Here is a 19,040-nt window from a genome sequence, read left to right on the forward strand (position 1 = left end):
GGGCAGATAGGAATGGGCAATAAATGCTGGCCCAGACAGTGACACCCACATCCCGTGAATGAATTAAAAACTACAACAATAACACAAGGAGAGAACAGCAGCGCTCAGCTATAACCAATAACACAAGGAGAGCCAATAACACAAGGAGAGCCAATAACACAAGGAGAGCCAATAACACAAGGAGAGCCAATAACACAAGGAGAGAACAGCAGCACTCAGCCGTAACCAATATGCCACCATCATCAGTGTTTATGGCCCTTCCCTTGACTCTGATGAAGATGTTAAGGAAATATCCTATTCTCAGCTTGACAAAGTTCTTCCTGTCATCCCAAAGGAAGTAAAGATCATCCTTCTGGGAACTTTAATGCCAGGGTTGGCCATGACTCTAATTTCTGGAGTGGAACCATTGGGAAAAACGGGGTGGGAAAAGCCAATGTAAATGGTGTCCTACCAATAAAGTATGTTCAGCATGGCCTCATTATAACAAACACCCTCTTCCATACAGAGACAGCCTAGATCAAAGCATTGGCACTTCTTGATTATGTCATTGATGGGTCAAAAATCTAAGTAATGTCTGTATCACTCGGTCAATGCAGGGAACTGATGCCCGCTGGACAGATCATTGACTTGTTCAATCGGGGTTGAACATCTACCAATCAGCAAGACATTGCAAGGCCAAAAAGTCCCAAGAGGAAGAAGGTCAATGTCCCAGCCCTAAAGCAGCCCCACTGAAGAAAGGAGTCCCAAGTGCAGCTCCTGGTTAATCTGGAAAATCTTCACACACTCAACTCAATTCAGTAACAGAGGGATCAAATAAAGTCAGCTGTACTAAACTCCTGTACCCAGACCATTGGGTTTGAGCATCATGGTCTCCAGGGTTGGTTGAATGAAAACGATGCTGGAATATGTGGCTTCCAAGAACAAAAACAAGCAGCCTTCATTACCTCGCAGAACAACCCTAGGTCACAAGTCAAGAAGGCAGCATTCCAACACCTAAAGGCTGATGCCCAAAGACAAATCCAGTAGGTAAAGGGCATGTGGTGGGAAGAGAAATGCCAAGAGATCCAACAAAACGCCGACCATCATGATATGAAGCTTTTCTGAAGTCACCAGGATCATCTATAGACCGAAGTTAAATGGACTAAATCCTCTTCACTCACAGCATGATGTCTCTCTTCTTAAAGATGATAATTCCATCCATCAATGCTGGAAAGAACATTTTCAACAACTCAGCAATTGTGAATCCACAGTGGCAGCTGACGCTTTCCAGGCTATCCCCCAGTGCCCTGTGGTAGAATCCGTGAGTGAATCACCATTGATGGGAGAGCTGCTACAAGCAATCAAATGGTTGTAAAAGAACAAAGCCTGTAATAAAAACATAAAATGCTGGAAAAACTCAGCAGGTCTAACAGCATCTGTGGAGAGAAAAAAAAGTGAACGTTTCGAGTCCATATGACTCTTCTTCAAAGCCTGCAATGCCGGCAGTATTCCAGCTGAGATCTTCAAAGCTGCTGGGCTTTAGCTCACATCGAGACTCCAGACACTCATCCTACAGTTTGAGAGAAGGAAGAATCCACTCTCTGCACTTCAGGAATGTGACAATTGTAGCTATCTTCAGGGAGGTAAATCACACTGTGGAAGCTATCGAGGTATTTCCCTCATGTCCAGAGCAGGGGAAATCCTGACCACACTTCCTGTGGTTGAGGAAATCCTCCCAGAAACAGAGTGAGGCTTTAGCCCTTCCAGAGGAACCTCGGACATGGTCTTCCTTTCCAGACAAATCGAAGAAAAATGTCAGGAACAACATCAGGAGCTTTTCATCACATTCATCGACCTGACCAAAGCATTTGACTCATTAAATCACTAGACTCTGTGGATTGTGCTCCAGAGATTTGGATGTCCAAGAAGCTTCTTCACAATCCTGCATCTGCTTCATGATGCCTGGAACTGTCTTGAGTGGGAGATTTGAAACAGACACCTTCAAAATCCAGACCGGGGTCAGGTAAAGCTGTGTGATAGCCCTCTATTCTATTTACAATCTACCGGGCATTGGCTATTTAACTAATCCAAGATCAACTGCCTTTTTGTGTCAGTATTAAATACCATCTAGATGGAAAACTCTAACTTCAGTCACCTCCATGCCAAAACTAAACTGACCACCATAGATAGACATGATCTACAGTTTGTGGATCACTGCAGAGACATTGCCCACTCTGTACCAGATTTCCAAGACATTCTCGATCTCTTCAATTCTACATACAAGAAACTCACCCTCTTATTGAATGTTGCCAAATCAAAACTCAAAAAAACCCAGACCTGTTCAGCCAAGTATTTCACCTCCCATAGTGTTGAAGGAGAGACTCTGGGGTATGTTGAGCACTTCCCACAACCTGGCAGCCGCCTCTCTCAAAAGGGCACCATTGAAGAGGAGATCCACACTGCTCAGCACCAGCTCAGCCTTCTACAAAGTGAGGCATCGAGTGTTTGACAACAAAGACCTCCACAAGTCAACAAAAGTCCTGATGTACAGAGCAGTTATCACCACCACTCCCCGCACTGCAGTGAGACCTGGACTGTGTATCAGTAACACATCAGAGCACTAGAGAAATTCCATCAGCAATGCTTCTGCCGCATCCTCCTGATTCAATGGGAGGATCGTTGTACAAATAGTGTCCTCCTTCGACAGCACCTTCCAAACCCACGACCACTACCATCTAGAAGGACAAGGGCAGCAGATATACAGGAACACCACCACCTGCAAGTTCCCCTTCAAACCACTCACCATCCTGACTTGGAAATATATCGCCATTCCTTCACTGTCACTGGGTCAAAATCCTGGAACTCCCTTCCTAACAGCACATGGACTGCAACGGCTCAAGAGGGCAGCTCACTGCCACCTTCTCAAGGGCAATTAGGGATGGGCAATAAATGCTGGCCCAGCCAGCGAAGCCCACACCCCATAAAAGATTTTTTAAAAAATTCAACTTCAAGAATTGCAGATTTGGGTCAAGTGGGAAAGTGAAGGAACATTGCCAACACCATTTACTTCCCCTCTGACCCTCAGTACTAACATCCATAGCTGGAATTATTTATACTCCTCCCTCCAGGAAATCCCTACAGTGAAGTTGCAGATGGTTTGACTTCTTGTGAACACATCTGACTCAAAGATAGTCTTGACTACCTCTGTGCCCCAGATTCCCGGATTGGGGGGGCGGTGGGGGGGTAACAGTTCAGCAGCACACGCACAATCCCAAACATACCTGAACTGCTTGTAACAGGCTGCCTCCCTTTCATAATCACATTCCAACGAAAGCTCACGGCTCATGACTTCGATCATATGCTCAGGAAACAGACCTAACATTAAAAGGAAATGCTTTCAAAATGGCTTCAAATCCACAAGCAACTGACATTTTGTAAAGTCTTCCATTTAACTAGCAAAACGTCCTTTCACAGAGCGCTGGTTAACGGAATGTGACACCGAGCTGCATAAGGAGATATTGGGGCATGTGCCCAATATCCTCTGGGATACCTTTAAGGTCACCACACACAACAACCGAGGGGGTACTTCTGAAGTGTGGTCACTGTTGTAATAACGTAGGAAATGCAGGAGCTAATTGTGCACAGCAAGATCCCACAAAGGTGATAATGACAGGAGTATCTGTTTTTAATTAAGATGGCTGCTGGCTCAGAGCGAGCATGTGTCGCTGGGCATGTTGGTCAATGTGGGACTAGTTTCACGTCTCTTAAACAGGAACATGACTATGAATGTTTTTCTCATGTCCTCTGCAGTTCCTATTTCTCCTGTCATACCCACTTCAGAGACACCCATGGTCTTCTCATCAAAAATTCCAGCCCTGGGATCTCCTGGCGCAACATAAGAGAGGCCCTTACATGACTAGTCCCCAACCTCCACTGCTAGTTCCCAGCATGGAATCTTCAAATGGTTGCAGCAGAAAAGGAGACCATTCAGCCCACTGCATCTGTGCTGGTTCTCTGCCAATACAACTGACCCAGTCCCACCCTGCTGCCCTTGACCCTTAACCTGTAAACCTCTCTGTTCAGATAATTAGCAAATTCCCTTCCGGAAGCCATGATTGAATCTGTCTGAGGCAGTGCATTCCAGATCCTAACCACCCACTACACAGAGGAGGCTTTCTTCACATCAGCTTTGGTTCTTTTGCCAATCACATTAAGTGAGTGTCCTCTAACTCTGGACCTTTCTGCCAATGGGAAGTTTCTCCCTATCTACTCTGTCTAGGCTCTTCATGACCTCTCTGTCAAATCTCCTGTCAACCTTCTATCCCTAAGGAGAATAGACCAGCTTCTCCAGTCTACCCACAGAACTGAAACTCCTCACCCTTGGAACCATTCTTGTGAATCTTTTCTTACACTCTAATGCCTTCACATCCCTCCTAAAGTGTGGTGCAATACTCCATGAGGCTGAACCAGTATTTTATAAAGGTTCACCATGGCCCCCTTGCTTTGTTACTCTGTGCCCAATGATAAAGCCCAGGATTCCATATGCCTCATTAATCACTGTCTTAAACTACTCTGCCGCAGTCACTGATTTGTACACATGTACCCCCAGGTCTCCCTGTTCCAGCACCCCAGTTAGAATTGCACCCTTTATTTTATATTGCCTCTCCTCGTACTTTCTACCAAAATGTATCACTTCACTTATCTGCCCATTCCATCAGCTTATATCCTCTTGGAGGCGATCACTATCCTCTTAACAGTTCACAATACTTCCAAGTTTTGTGTCACATGCAAAGTTTGAAATTGTGCCCTGTACACCTCGGTATTGGTCATTAATGTATATCAAGAAAAGCAGTGGTACAAGTACCAACCTCTGAGGAGCTCCACTATAAACCATCATCCAATCTGAAAAACAACACTTTATCACTACTGTTTCCTGTCACTCAGCCAACTTCATAGTCATGCTTTTTTTATTTATTCACGGGATGTGGGCTTCGCTGGCTGGGCCAGCATTTATTGTCCATCCCTAGTTGCCCTTGAGAAGATGGTGGTGAGCTGCCTTCTTGAACCGCTGCAGTCCATGTGTAGGTACACTCACAGTGCTGTTAGGGAGGGAGTTCCAGGATTTTGACCCAGCGACTGTGAAGGAACGGCGATATATTTCCAAGTCAGGATGGTGTATGACTTGGGAGGCAAATTTGCAGGTGATGGTGTTCCCATGCATGTGCTGCCTTTGTCCTTCTAGATGATAGAGGTCACGGGTTTGGAAGGTGCTGTCTGAGGGGCCTTGGTGAGTTCCTGCAGTGCATCTTGTAGATGGTACACACTGCTGCCGCTGTGTGTCAGTGGTGGAGGGAGTGAATGTTTGTGGATATGGTGCCAATCAAGTGGGCTGCTTTGTCCTGGATGGTGTCCAGCTTCTTGAGTGTTGTGGGAGCTGCACTCATCCAGGCAAGTGGGGAGTATTCCATCACACTTCCTGATGTGAGTTGCAAATGCTGGACGGGCTTTGGGGAGTCAGAAGATGAGTTACTTTCCACAGAATTGCTACTGTCCCTTTTATTCCATGAGCTCAAAATTTGCTCACAAGTCTGTTGTGTGGCACTTTTTCAAATGCCTTTTAGAAGTCCATGTACACCACATCAACAACATTGCCCTCATCAACCCTGTGTTACCTCTTCAGAACACTCCAGAAAGATCGTTAAACACTATTTTCCCTTAACAAATCCATGCTGGCTTTCCTTAATTATTCCACATTGGCCCAAGTGACTTAATTTTCTCCCAAATTATCGAATCTAAAAGCTTCCCCACCACCAACTCCCTCTTTGCCTGGTCTGTAGTTGCTGGACTTATCTTTACACCCTCTTTTGAGCAAGGGTCGAACATTTGCAATTCTCCAGTTCTCTGACACCAACCCTCTATCTAAGAAACTTTACTTCCCTCAGTACCCTCAGATATATCTGATCCAGTCCCCCTACCTCCATGCATATATCCCCTTTTTGGTCTCTAATCAGCCCCACTCCTCCTCTTACTATTTATATTTCACACCGATATACTCCCCCCAAGCCCAAAAAGGGAAAAGGTGAAAACAGGGTCATCTGAACTATTTTTAGGAAACTGTCGGGACACCAGGGCATTGAATAAAAACTGAAAGATTTGGTCACTATATCGGGGATGTATCTCAGTAAAACTCTGGCAGGGGGGCAGGCAGAGGAGACATGGGTCAGACTTGCCCCTACACACCTGCCCCTCTGGTGAAAGCCCATTCACACTAAGAGCGCACAGGGAAATGGATCAGTGAGAACGTGTGTGGATCAACAGGTATTAGACCATGGCAGAGGTGGGATAGATCTTCAACACTGAGGCAATGGCCACTCACCTTCAGGTAAGGCATTGCTCATGTTCATTACTGTTATCAGGTTGGCCACATCACTGGTGATGCTCTGAGCGACTCCGGGATACTGTCGATAAAAACACAGCAATCAGGTCAACACCAGGGCACAACCTCAAACAGCCCGGGTCCTGACCCCAAGCCTCCCGACCTCTGGACCGTGACCGCCCCCCCCACCTTCCCCACAGCCCCGGACCGTGACCGCCCCCCACTTCCCCACAGCCCCGGACGGTGACCCCCCTCCCCACACCCCCGGACGGTGACCCCCCTCCCCACACCCCCGGACGGTGACCCCCCTCCCCACACCCCCGGACGGTGACCCCCCCTCCCCACACCCCCGGACGGTGACCCCCCCTCCCCACACCCCCGGACGGTGACCCCCCTCCCCACACCCCCGGACGGTGACCCCCCTCCCCACACCCCCGGACGGTGACCCCCCTCCCCACACTCCCGGACGGTGACCCCATTCCCCACACTCCCGGACAGTGACCCCCCTCCCCACACCCCCGGACGGTGACCCCCCTCCCCACACCCCCGGACGGTGACCCACTCCCCACACCCCCCGGACGGTGACTCTCTCCCAGACCGCAGCCTGTAAACCCAACCCCAACCTCCCCTCACCAAATACCCTGGGATGTGACCCACCACCCCACACCACCCCCCCCCCACCCCCACTCTCTCATGACCCCAAGAAACAACTCTGCCCCAAACCACAGGCTGCAGCCACCACCCCAGATCCCTGGGCCGTGATTCCCGCCCCCCAGAGCTCAACCATCCACCCTCCACTTTCCCCAAACTCTGGGCGGTAGTAACTACAACAACTCCCATTTATATGGCGCCTTTAACATAGTGAAACACTAAGGGCTGCATTGGAGGATTATATAACAGAATTAGACAGTGAGCCGCATGAAATATTAGATCAGAAAACGAAAAGCTTGGTTTAAGAAATATCTTAAAGGAGGAATGTGAGGCCGAGAGGTTTAGGAAGCGAATTTGAGAGCTTGGGTCATAGGTAACTGAAGGCCAACACCACTAGTGGTGGAACGTTTAAGATTGGGAACGTACAAGACAACGGAATTAGCGAAACACATATCTTAAAGGAATGAGGGGCTGGGAGAGATTACAGAGATAGGGAGGGATGTGGGGCTAGAGGAGATTACAGAGATAGGGAGGGATGTGGGACTGGAGGAGATTACAGAGATACGGAGGGATGTGGGACTGGAGGAGATTACAGAGATAGGGAGGGATGTGGGACTGGAGGAGATTACAGAGATAGGGAGGGATGTGGGACTGGAGGAGATTACAGAGATAGGGAGGGATGTGGGACTGGAGGAGATTACAGAGATAGGGAGGGATGTGGGACAGGAGGAGATTACAGAGATAGGGAGGGATATGGGACTGGGGGAGATTACAGAGGTAGGGAGGGATGTGGGACAGGAGGAGATTACAGAGATAGGGAGGGATGTGGGTCTGGGGGAGATTACAGAGATAGGGAGGGATGTGGGACTGGAGGAGATTACAGAGATAGGGAGGGATGTGGGACTGGAGGAGATTACAGAGATAGGGAGGGATGTGGCACTGGAGGAGATTACAGAGATAGGGAGGGATGTGGGATTGGAGGAGACTACAGAGATAGGGAGGGATGTGGGACTGGAGGAGATTACAGCGATAGGGATGGATGTGCGACTGGAGGAGATTACAGAGATAGGGAGGGATGTGGGACTGGAGGAGATTACAGAGATAGGGAGGGATGTGGGACAGGAGGAGATTACAGAGATAGGGAGGGATGTGGGACAGGAGGAGATTACAGAGATAGGGAGGGATGTGGGACAGGGCGAGATTACAGAGATAGGGAGGGATGTGGGACTGGAGGAGATTACAGCGATAGGGAGGGATGTGGGACTGGAGGAGATTACAGAGATAGGGAGGGATGTGGGACAGGAGGAGATTACAGAGATAGGGAGGGATATGGGACTGGAGGAGATTAGAGATAGGGAGGGATGTGTGACTGGGAGAGATTACAGAGATAGGGAGGGATGTGGGACTGGAGGAGATTACAGAGATAGGGAGGGATGTGGGACTGGAGGAGATTACAGAGATAGGGAGGGATGTGTGACTGGGAGAGATTACAGAGATAGGGAGGGATATGGGAAGGGGGAGATTACAGAGATAGGGAGGGATGTGGGGCTGGAGGAGATTACAGAGATAGGGAGGGATGTGGGACTGGAGGAGATTACAGAGATAGGGAGGGATGTGGGACTGGAGGAGATTACAGAGATAGGGAGGGATGTGGGACTGGAGGAGATTAGAGATAGGGAGGGATGTGGGACTGGAGGAGATTAGAGATAGGGAGGGATGTGGGACTGGAGGAGATTAGAGATAGGGAGGGATGTGGGACTGGAGGAGATTACAGAGATAGGGAGGGATGTGGGACTGGAGGAGATTACAGAGATAGGGAGGGATGTGGGACTGGAGGAGATTAGAGATAGGGAGGGATGTGGGACTGGAGGAGATTAGAGATAGGGAGGGATGAGGGTCTGGAGGAGATTACAGAGATAGGGAGGGATGTGGGACTGGAGGAGATTAGAGAGATAGGGAGGGATGAGGGTCGGGAGGAGATTACAGAGATAGGGAGGGATGAGGGTCTGGAGGAGATTAGAGAGATAGGGAGGGATGAGGGTCGGGAGGAGATTACAGAGATAGGGAGGGATGAGGGTCTGGAGGAGATTATAGAGATAGGGAGGTGAGGCCATGGACGAACTTAAAAACAAGGATGAGAATTTTAATATCAAAATGTTGCTTGATCAAGAGCCAATGTGGGTCAGTGAGCACAGGGGTGATAGGTGAATGGGATTTACGAATTAAGAGAAGTAGGCGACCCGAACCCTCGAGCCTGTTCCGTTATTCAATAAGATCGTGGCTGATCTGACTGTAATCTCAACCCCACATTCCCACCTACCCCTGATAACCTTTCACCCACTTGTTAATCAAGAATCTATCTGGCTCTGCCTTAAAAACATTCAAAGACTCTGCTTCTAGCACCTTTTGAAGAGGAGAGTTCCAAAGACTCATGACCCTCAGAGAAGAAAATTCTCTGAATGGTACAACCCCCACTTTCCCCAGTACTGGTGCCAGTACCCCATGAAGTTGGACCCACTTCTCCCACACCAGTCTTTGAGCCTCGCATTTATCTCTCTAATTTTATGTACCCTGTGCCAATTTACACATGGCTCAGGTAATAATCTAGGGATTATAACCCTTGAGGTTCTGTTTTTTAATTTAGTGCCTAACTCCTCACACAGTCTTTGCAGAACCTCTTTCCTGGTTCTACCTATGTCGTCGGTACATGGACCACGATGACTGGATCCCTCCCCTCCCTTCACTTGCTGTGATCTAAGACATGGGCATCAGAGTTTTGGACGACCCCAAGCTGAGAGGGTAAAATGTGCAAGATCAGACGGATTATGTTGGAATAGTCAGGCCCTGGGGCTGACGAGCGTGTGAACGAGGGTTTCAGCAGCAGACGAGCTAAGGTAGGGTTGGAGTCCAGTGATGTTATAGAGGTGAAAATAGTGGTGCCACAAAAAGGTTGGAAGTTCATCGCAGGGTCAAATGTGGCACCAAGGTTGTGACCAGATAGGCTTAACCTCAGACTGTTGCGAGGGAGAGGGATGGAGTCAGTTGCTAGGTAACAGAGCTTGTAATGGGGAACAAAAACCATGACTTCAGTCGTCTCAAAACTTTAACTGGAAACACAGGGACAGGAGTCTGACAACACAAGCCGTAAGACAGCAATGAAGCAGGTAAGCAGTTCTGAAAGCGGAGAATATGATAAAACCTGAATCTTCATGGCCACTTCCCTTCCATCATTCAGCTTTGCCAGGTGAACCTGGCCAATGGAAGCAGCAGCAAATGGTCGGTCTTCAAAAAACTCCAGCTGATCTTTCCAGTTGGGCCCCAGGTCACTGCTCAGCACCTTCTGCGAAAAGACAAGCCCAGCAATGGGTAAATCAGGAGGAGGAGCTGGGATAAGGTGCAGTAAGTGACAAGGTCACACGCGGTACATAGTGGCCGGGCGATACTGTGACAAGCCTTTGAGGAGTGGGACCGAGGGTCCCTTTTGCCATCATCAGAGCCACAGGTGGAACGAAGCCCTTTCCCCGCAGTAACTCGCAGTAAAGCGGACAGTGAGACTTACCACTGAGGACACGAGGCTGTGCTCCGGCAGCACCGGCTGCCATGTTCCAAGGACTGGGAACGTGTGTCAGCTTCTCCCAGATACAGACTGGGGACTCTGAGTGGAAAACTTTTTTAAAAATGGACTATGATAACGGTGGGAGGAGTATGGGACACTGGGTGAAAGGTGTGGCTCAGTGATTGGGCATGAGGTGGGCACAGGTGGGCATTGCCATCTTTCATTCCATCAAATCAGAAGGATCTGAAAGAATTAGGAGCAGGAGTAGGCCATTCAGTCCCTGGAATTTACTCCACCATTCTATAAGATGATGGCTGGTCTGACTGGGTGTGGGGCGAGCAGTCTTACCATCATCTGTTTGCTGGGCATGAAGTCAGCACTCTGTCGAGCACGTTCAAAAATCTTCTGTAGCTGAGGATTGATGAAGGCATCATCTGGGAAAGACCAAATAAAACAAAATAGATCAAAGAGGCTGAGGTTCATAGCAGGAGACAGTAGGGCTACTTAACTGATCACCAATTAACCTGATCACTTAGAATGCAAGTCAGCAAGCACGTTGGAAATTACACACACAATATCCCACAGTCTGCATGTGCCTTGCACACAGGTTAACACCCAGGCCCCGGGCCCGCCTGTCACCCACAGGTTAACGCCCGGGCCCGCCTGTCACCCACAGGTTAACGCCCGGGCCCGCCTGTCACCCACAGGTTAACGCCCGGGCCCGCCTGTCACCCACAGGCTAACGCCCGGGCCCGCCTGTCACCCACAGGCTAACGCCCGGGCCCGCCTGTCACCCACAGGTTAATGCCCGGGCCCCGGGTCCGCCTGTCACCCACAGATTAACGCCCGGGTCTCATTGCCATCTTTCATTTCATTGAATCAAAAGATCATATGGATTAGCAGGAGTCGGCCATTCAGTCCCTCGAGCCTTCTCTGCCATTCAGTAAGATGATGGCCAGTCTGACCATGGCGTTTAAACCGTTTTCCTGCCTGTCCCCCACAATCCTCAACTCTCTTGATATACGACCAAAGCTGAAAAGACCAATCAATCCCTTTGATAAAAATAAACCCTCTTCTATTCTCAATCTCTGTTCTATCTAAGTGGGGCACTGGTAAACAGTCATTCCTATAGAGGGGCTGTGCTGAGGCTATAACGTGGTATTAATCTTGGGCGTCTCATCGTTTCAGTGGTGCACTATCGGTGCTGCCAGCATTTGGATGTTAAACCAAGGCCCCATCTATCTGTTCAGGTGGATGGTGCTATTGCAAAGAAGAGCAGAGGAGTTCCTCCCAATGCCTCGTCCAATAGTTATCCCTCAAGTAACAATTCAAGAATAGATTATCTGGTCATTATCACATGGCTGTGGGAGCTTGCTGTGCGCAAACTGGCTGCAGCCTTTCCTACATTACATCAGTGACCGCACTTCAAAATTACCTCATTAGCTGCAAAGTGCACAGGGACACCTGGAGATGAGGAAAGTCACTATATAAATGCAAGTCTTTTACTTCAGCAGCAACCTGAAGAATCGTCTAGAGTAGTTTCCATGGATCACATCCCCAGAAATGAGTGTGGTCCAAGGGGGAGGAGGAAAACTGAACAGAGGTTTTAAAGGAACAAAAACAAAAATAGCTGGAAAGACTCAGCAGGTCTGACAGCCTCTGCAGAGAGGAACACAATTGAGAGGGGGGGGGTCCTGGAGTGGGGACAGAGGGCGGGGGGGGGGGGGCCAGGGAGAGAGAGGGAGAGAGGTTTTAAAGGGACCTCCAACTCCAACAGCTCCTTTAACCTTAAACACAGTGACACACTTCAAATGGGGGGGGGGGCAGAGTGAGTGAGGGGCCAGAGGGAGGGGGGGAGAAGAGAGAGAGGGGCCCGGTGGGGGGGGGGGAAGGGACAAAGGGAGAGTGACTGGGAAAGCGCACAGAGCTGAATTGAAGAGAAGGTGAGATGGGATTTGGTGACCAAAAGCTTGCCCAGAGAGATGGGTTTTGAGCAGATGTTTTGAATATGAAAAGGTGGTGATTCTGGAGAATTCTACAGTCCAGGGGTCTGCAGTCTGTGCTGCCAACTAAAGGGTGAAAGAGAGGAGGCAAAGTCCAAACCTTCCTGGGATTGTGGAGAAGGGGTGCAGAGGGGGTGATACATGGCTGGAGGGGGTATGTACGCCATGCAGGGCTGGAGAGGAGCAGCTTCACAATCCAAGGTTCACCTGGGCCTCAGAGCCCTGGTTTAGTAATAAACAGGAGGTGATTTGCTCTATCCTAACTGTGGGCTCATTCACAAAATGGTGGGAGAACACAAATTTAAAAGCGAACAAGGAACGCAAGTTCGATAGCTCAGGCAGAATGCAGCCAACAAGTCTTCCTTATTTTACTAAAACAGGAACTTGAAAAGTGAGATGTGTTTTAAAAAAAAAAAGCAATTCCGCTCCTAAATTGTGGCAGGAAACAGGAAAACGTGCCAGAATCTGAGATCTCACAGCATCTACCCTGAAACAGCAGCATGACTGGGAGCAGACATGTAACTAAATCCCTCTTGCTGGTGAGGCCCAAGACATGTGCACATCCCAGATTACCAGCCTCTCCATTGTGACAGCAATGGTTAGCTTCAGCCTTCTCTTTTGCACAGATGTGCTGGGCTCCTCCATCATTGAGAATGGAGATATTTGTGGAGCCTCCTTCTCCAGTGAGTTGTTTAATTGTCCACCACCATTCAGGACTGGATGTGGCAGGACTGCAGGGCTTAGATCGGATCTGCATGGATATTGATATTCCATAATGCTGCTCACTGAACCCAGAACTGGTAACGAGACAGATCCAGAGGTATCCATGGTTACACAGTTTCTGAAAGTGAACTATGCAGACCCGATTCCTTTTTGTCTTACTTCTTAAGGCTACCGAGATCATGATTTCCTGACAGACTCGTAGTATGATACAGCAGGAAAGGAGGCTATTTGGCCCATTATGCCTCTGCTGGCTCTTTGAAAGTACTATCTAATTAGTCCCACTTCCTGGCTCTTTCCCTTTAGCCCTGTACATTTTTCCACTTCAAATATTGATCCAATTCCTTTTTGAAAGTTATTACTGAATCTGCCTCCACCACCCTTTCAGGAATCCTGTTCCAGATCATTATAACTCACTCAGTCCTAATGGTTTGCTTGGCTACACTCTGGTTCTTTCCCCAGTTATCTTGTGACCAAAGTGCACTCCCTCATCCCTTGCAGCATTCAAGCAAATCTCTTCTGCACCCTCTCTAAAGCCTGACATCCTTCCTGTCGTGTAGTGCCCAGATTTGAACACAATGCTCTAGATGAGGCCTAGCCAGCGTTTTATTAAAGCTGTAGTATAACTTTGTGACCTAATCAGCTATTTATAAAGTCGAGGATCCCATGTGGTTTTTGTTGACCTTTTCAGCTTATCCTGGCACATTCATAATATTCATGTACATACACCCCAGCTCTCTCTGTTCTTGCACCCCCCCACCTTTAGCGCTGTACCCTTTATTTTATGTTGTCTCTCATTGTTCTCCCTACCCAATGTATCACTTCACATTTCTCTGCATTAATTTCCTTTGCCATCTCCCTGCCCATTTTACCAGGCTGCTTGTGTCCTCCTCAAATTTGCTACTATCCTATCGATTGTTTACTAGATTTCCAAAATTTCACCTCATCTACAAATTATTGAAATTTCACTGTATAGTGAAATCCAGGTCATTTTGAGATAAATTAAAGTAGCAGTGGTCCTCATATAAATTACTTGGGGATACCATTGTAGACTTCCCTCCAGTCAAAAAGAACTGTTCACCACTACTTTCTGCTCTCTCTCTTAGCCAACACTGTCAATGGTCCCTTCGTCCCACAGACTATAAGTTTGCTAAATGGGAATGTCTAGGCGTCCTGAACATAGAAAAGGCCAACTCGATTTATTTGATTTTCACACAGGATCTCAAAGGCTTCTAATATTAAAGAGAGGATGGAAATGCCAAGACTGTCTCTGTAACGTCGACCATCTCCACTCCTGTCTCAGCTCATCTACTGCTGAATTCCTCATTCATGCCTCTGTTACCTCCAGACCTGACTATTCCAGCACACTCCTGGCTGGTCTCCGACATTCTGCTTTCTGTAAACTCGGTGTCTCCTAAATCTCTGCTGCCCGTGTCATAACCTGGACCAAATTCCATTCACCCACCTCCCCTGGGCTCGCTGACTTACACCGGCTCCTGGTCCAGCAACACCTCGATTCTAAAATTTTCACCTTTGTTTTCAATCACTCCTTGGCCTTCCCCCTCCCTCTGTAATCTCCTCCGGCCCAGCAGCCCTCAGATATCTGTGCTCCTCTAATTCTGACCTGACGTTAATCACTCCACCATTGGTGGGCCGTGCCTTCAGTTGCTTAGGGCCCTAAGCTCTGGAATTCCCTCCCTGCAACTCTCCGCCCCTTTACCTCACTTTGCTCCTTTAAAGATGCTGATTAAAACCAACCAAACTTTTAGTGATCTAACGCAATAGCTCCCTCTGTTGCTCAGTGACAGATTGTGTTTAATAATACTCGTGAACTGCCTTGGGATGTTTTAAAATGCTAGAGATTAAATATAAGCTGTTTTTTGTGTTAACCCAATGATGAATTGAACCATGTAACAGGAAGCAGCCCATCTTCACAAAACACCTCAGTGACTGAAAAATACCTTGTCCGATTTTCACCAGTCATTAACCAACCTTCATGTTGATGTGAATTGTACCAACATTAGCTGTGTCCCTGTCCACATGCCTACAGGACATGAGGAGGAAAGCAGCATTCAGAACACAAGAGATCCAATTAACTTTTGTACAGAGTGGCTGATGAAAATAAATTGATCAGAAAAAGCAGTAGGTTTTAATAAACCCGCACCCTAGCTGTAAAAGTATTGGAGGGATGTATTTGAGAAATGCCATGCAATGTGAGAAGCAGCTTTGAGCAGCGTCTGTTTACAGCAAATTTTAAACTTCTCACATTTTGACATAATCCTTTCTTAAAGCTCGATTTATGATCGAATTTCTGAACTTTACTGAAGTCTGTAGTTTATTTTACTGCATTCGGCAAAGAATATTACCAGGGTTAAAAGAGTTCAATTGTAAGGACCAGATTACATAGATGAGGCTTGTATACTCTTTGAATATTGATGATTAAATGATGATCCAATTGGGGTGTTCAGATGATTAAATGAGTTAATGGATGCTATTTCCGCTGGCGGGAGAGCCCAGAACAAGGGGCATAATCTAAAAATTAGAGCTAAATACATCCCTCCAATATTTTTACAGCTAGGATGCGGGTTTATTAAAACCTACTGCTTTTTCTGATCAACTTATTTTCATCAGCCACTCTCTGTACAAAAGTTAATTGGATCTCTTGTGTTCTGAATGCTGCTTTCCTCCTCATGTCCTGTAGGCATGTGGACAGGGACACAGCTAATGTTGGTACAATTCACTAAGCTAAAACTGTATTCTGCTATCGGGAAGTTACAGCAATGGGATTACATGTTTGCTTTCCATAGCTTCTCTGACTGTTACACTGCCTGCTAACATTTGGCAATAAACTGTCCTAATCTCTGTTGTGTGCTCTTTCCTCCTGTACATCCAATTGCTCCTTTTCACAATGAACTGACAGTGATGTGTAATCAGATTCAAAACCCTGCGAGGAAGCCAGGAATATAGCTGTAAATACACATCTCGATAAGACTGCACAGCAAGTTTCCATTATAAATTGGCAGGAGTGCACACAGATACAAAATGTTGAATATATTAGCAGATCTCCTGCGGTATTGCCCACAGGAAGTCAAAGGATACAATCAGTTGCAACTTCAAGTATGATGGCGGAGGTAGGCGCTATATCCAAGACTTTTAAAAACTTGAACTGCAGACTCCTTTGCGACCTTCCTTACAGTGAACGGTAGGAAGAGGAGGCTGCCATTCAGCCCCTTGAGCTGATTCCACCATTCAAGCAGAACACAGCTGATCTGTATATTAACTCTGCCTACCTGCTACGGTCCGTAGTCTTATCCAACAGAGCTCTATCAGTCTCAGTTTTGAAATGTTTAATTGATCCCCAGCCTCAACAGCTTTTCTGGTGAGGAAGAGTTGGCAGATTTTCACTACCCGCAGTGTGGGGATGTGTTTCCTGACAACATCCCTGGATGTTTTTAGGTCTTTAGATCTTGAACTCCCTCCTCCATCCCCACCCCCTTTCTGTTTCTTCCCCCTTCCTTTTGCTTTTTTTCCCCAATAATTTATATAGATTTTTCTTTTCCCACCTATTTCCATTATTTTTAAATCTTTTATGCCCCCCACCCCCACTAGAGTTGTACCTTGAGTGCCCTAACATCCATTCTTAATTAGCACATTCATTTAGATAATATCACCAACTTCAACACCTCTGTGTTCTTTTGTCTGTGACATCTTTTGATGATCTGCTCCTATCCTAACACCCCCCCTCCACTACTCTGCACCCCCCTGCAACCCCCCCCCCCCCCCCCCCCCCCAAAACCCCCCACCCCCCCACCATAAACCAGCTTATATTTCCCTCTCCTTGTAAAGAAAGATCAGTTCTGTTGAAGGGTCATGAGGACTCGAAACATCAACTCTTTTCTTCTCCGCCGATGCTGCCAGACCTGCTGAGTTTTTCCAGGTAATTCTGTTTTTGTTTTGGATTTCCAGCATCCGCACTTTTTTGTTTTTACATCCCTGGATCGCTTAGCTCTAATTTTTAGATTATGCCCCTTGTTCTGGGCTCTCCCGCCAGAGGAAATAGCATCCATTAACTCATTTAATCATCTGAACACCCCAATTGGATCATCATTTAATCATCAATATTCAAAGAATATACAAGCCTCATCTATGTAAGCTGGTCCTTACAATTGAACTCTTTTAGCCCTGGTAATATTCTGGTGATCCTGGGCTGCTTCCCCTCCAAAGCCAACCTATCCACTCTAAGATGTGGAGCTCAGAACTGAACCCAACAGCCCAGATCAGATCTGGTCAGAGCTTTACATAATAGTCATCTTGAGGTAAAGGCCAACATTCCATTAGCCTAATTATCTTTTGTACACTAGATTTTGCTAAAATTTCTGTAACTGATGCCCCAAATCTTTCTGCTCATACATAGTTCCTGTCTCGCCATTTAGAAAAGTACCCAGATCTATCTTTTGCAGACAGGAAGTGAAACTCCTTCTGCAAGATAGTGGAGTCTTGAGCTTGTATTCATTTCTTCCTTTAGGTTGGCTCTATCTCAGTGCTCTTGCTGCTTTAGATCACTTGGGTAGCTGCTGTTCCTTATCCTGTGCTGTTTGGAAGGAGCTAGCTCAACATGAGGAAACCATGGAGGTGTTTACTCACTGGTGTCTCTTCCACCCCTCAGGATGGCCATTGCACGCCAAGGTACACTCCAGGCCGAGTTCCAATAACTCGCAGATTGCTGACATGCGACAAGCTTGGCCATCACAGCCCTCCCACCAGGATGCTCCTCTTATCTCTGTTCTTTTCCCCTCATTCAGTAAAGTACATAGTCCACCCAGATCTGTTGCCGTTTCTCCTCCCGTTCTCTATTCCTACATTATTCCCCTGACTCTCTTGATGCTCTGGCAGTCTCCCATTCGAACTCATCATGAGTTCCTCACTTCCGCATTGAGAGCCAAGTGTGACGTCACAAACAGTAAGGTAGCCGAGTAGTTATGGAACTTGACCAGTAACCTAAAAGTTGACAGTTCAAATCTCATCATAGCAAACTGTGAAAGGACATTTTTAAGAATATGGTAATTTGTGAACTGATAACTGGAACAATGATCTTGATGGCAAAACAAAAATTTGTTTACCAACTCCCTTCAGGAAAAGGAACCTGAAGATTGCCTGGCCTAGTTTATTTCAGATTCTAGTTTCACACCAGACGTTGACCAGGGAATTAAGTTAAAATTTTCATCGTGTTCAAATCCCTCCATGTCAGGTAAAGGGGGCTGAAGCCAAGATCAACCATAATCTAAATAAATAACAGACTCAAGAGGGTGAATGGTCTACTCTTGTTCCAATGTTCCTAAGCTTGTTATACAAATTATCTCCACCAAATCTGATCACTAAAGTCAACATATCTCAATTTAATTTTTTCCATTCTAGGGCCTTGACATTGTAGAACAGAAACAGAATTACCTGGAAAAACTCAGCAGGTCTGGCAGCATCGGCGGAGAAGAAAAGAGTTGATGTTTCGAGTCCTCATGACCCTTCGACAGAACATGACATTGTAGTCCTATTTCTAATCTATACTGCCTTAGAGTATGACTCCTCTCTGGGAGAGTAGCATTAACCCAGTAAAGACGCGTGAAGTGTGAAAACACCCAGTGGTACAATTGAGAGATGGGGTCCGTTCAAATTGGTTTGCATCTTTGAGCTGTTGAAGACTAACTGCAAGATTTTCTGGCCCAGCCAGTATCTATCATCATCACGGAAGGGATGGGAA

General features: G+C 47.1%; 1 protein-coding gene across 5 annotated transcripts in view; it reads right to left on the bottom strand.

Annotated features, from left to right (window-relative positions):
- coq8aa (coenzyme Q8A, genome duplicate a) overlaps positions 1-19,040 on the bottom strand; it is a 74,528-nt gene that overhangs the window by 5,439 nt on the left and 50,049 nt on the right. For all 5 annotated transcript variants that reach the window (XM_041188760.1, XM_041188759.1, XM_041188761.1 and 2 more), the window contains 4 exons: positions 10,911-10,996; positions 10,206-10,346; positions 6,356-6,437; positions 3,261-3,354 (listed from right to left, as the gene is read on the bottom strand). In XM_041188760.1, coding sequence (XP_041044694.1) covers positions 3,261-3,354; positions 6,356-6,437; positions 10,206-10,346; positions 10,911-10,996 — 403 coding nt within the window. The remainder of the gene's footprint in view (positions 1-3,260; positions 3,355-6,355; positions 6,438-10,205; positions 10,347-10,910; positions 10,997-19,040) is intronic.

Source organism: Carcharodon carcharias, chromosome 5, assembly GCF_017639515.1.
Source record: "Carcharodon carcharias isolate sCarCar2 chromosome 5, sCarCar2.pri, whole genome shotgun sequence".
Taxonomy (NCBI): domain Eukaryota; kingdom Metazoa; phylum Chordata; class Chondrichthyes; order Lamniformes; family Lamnidae; genus Carcharodon; species Carcharodon carcharias.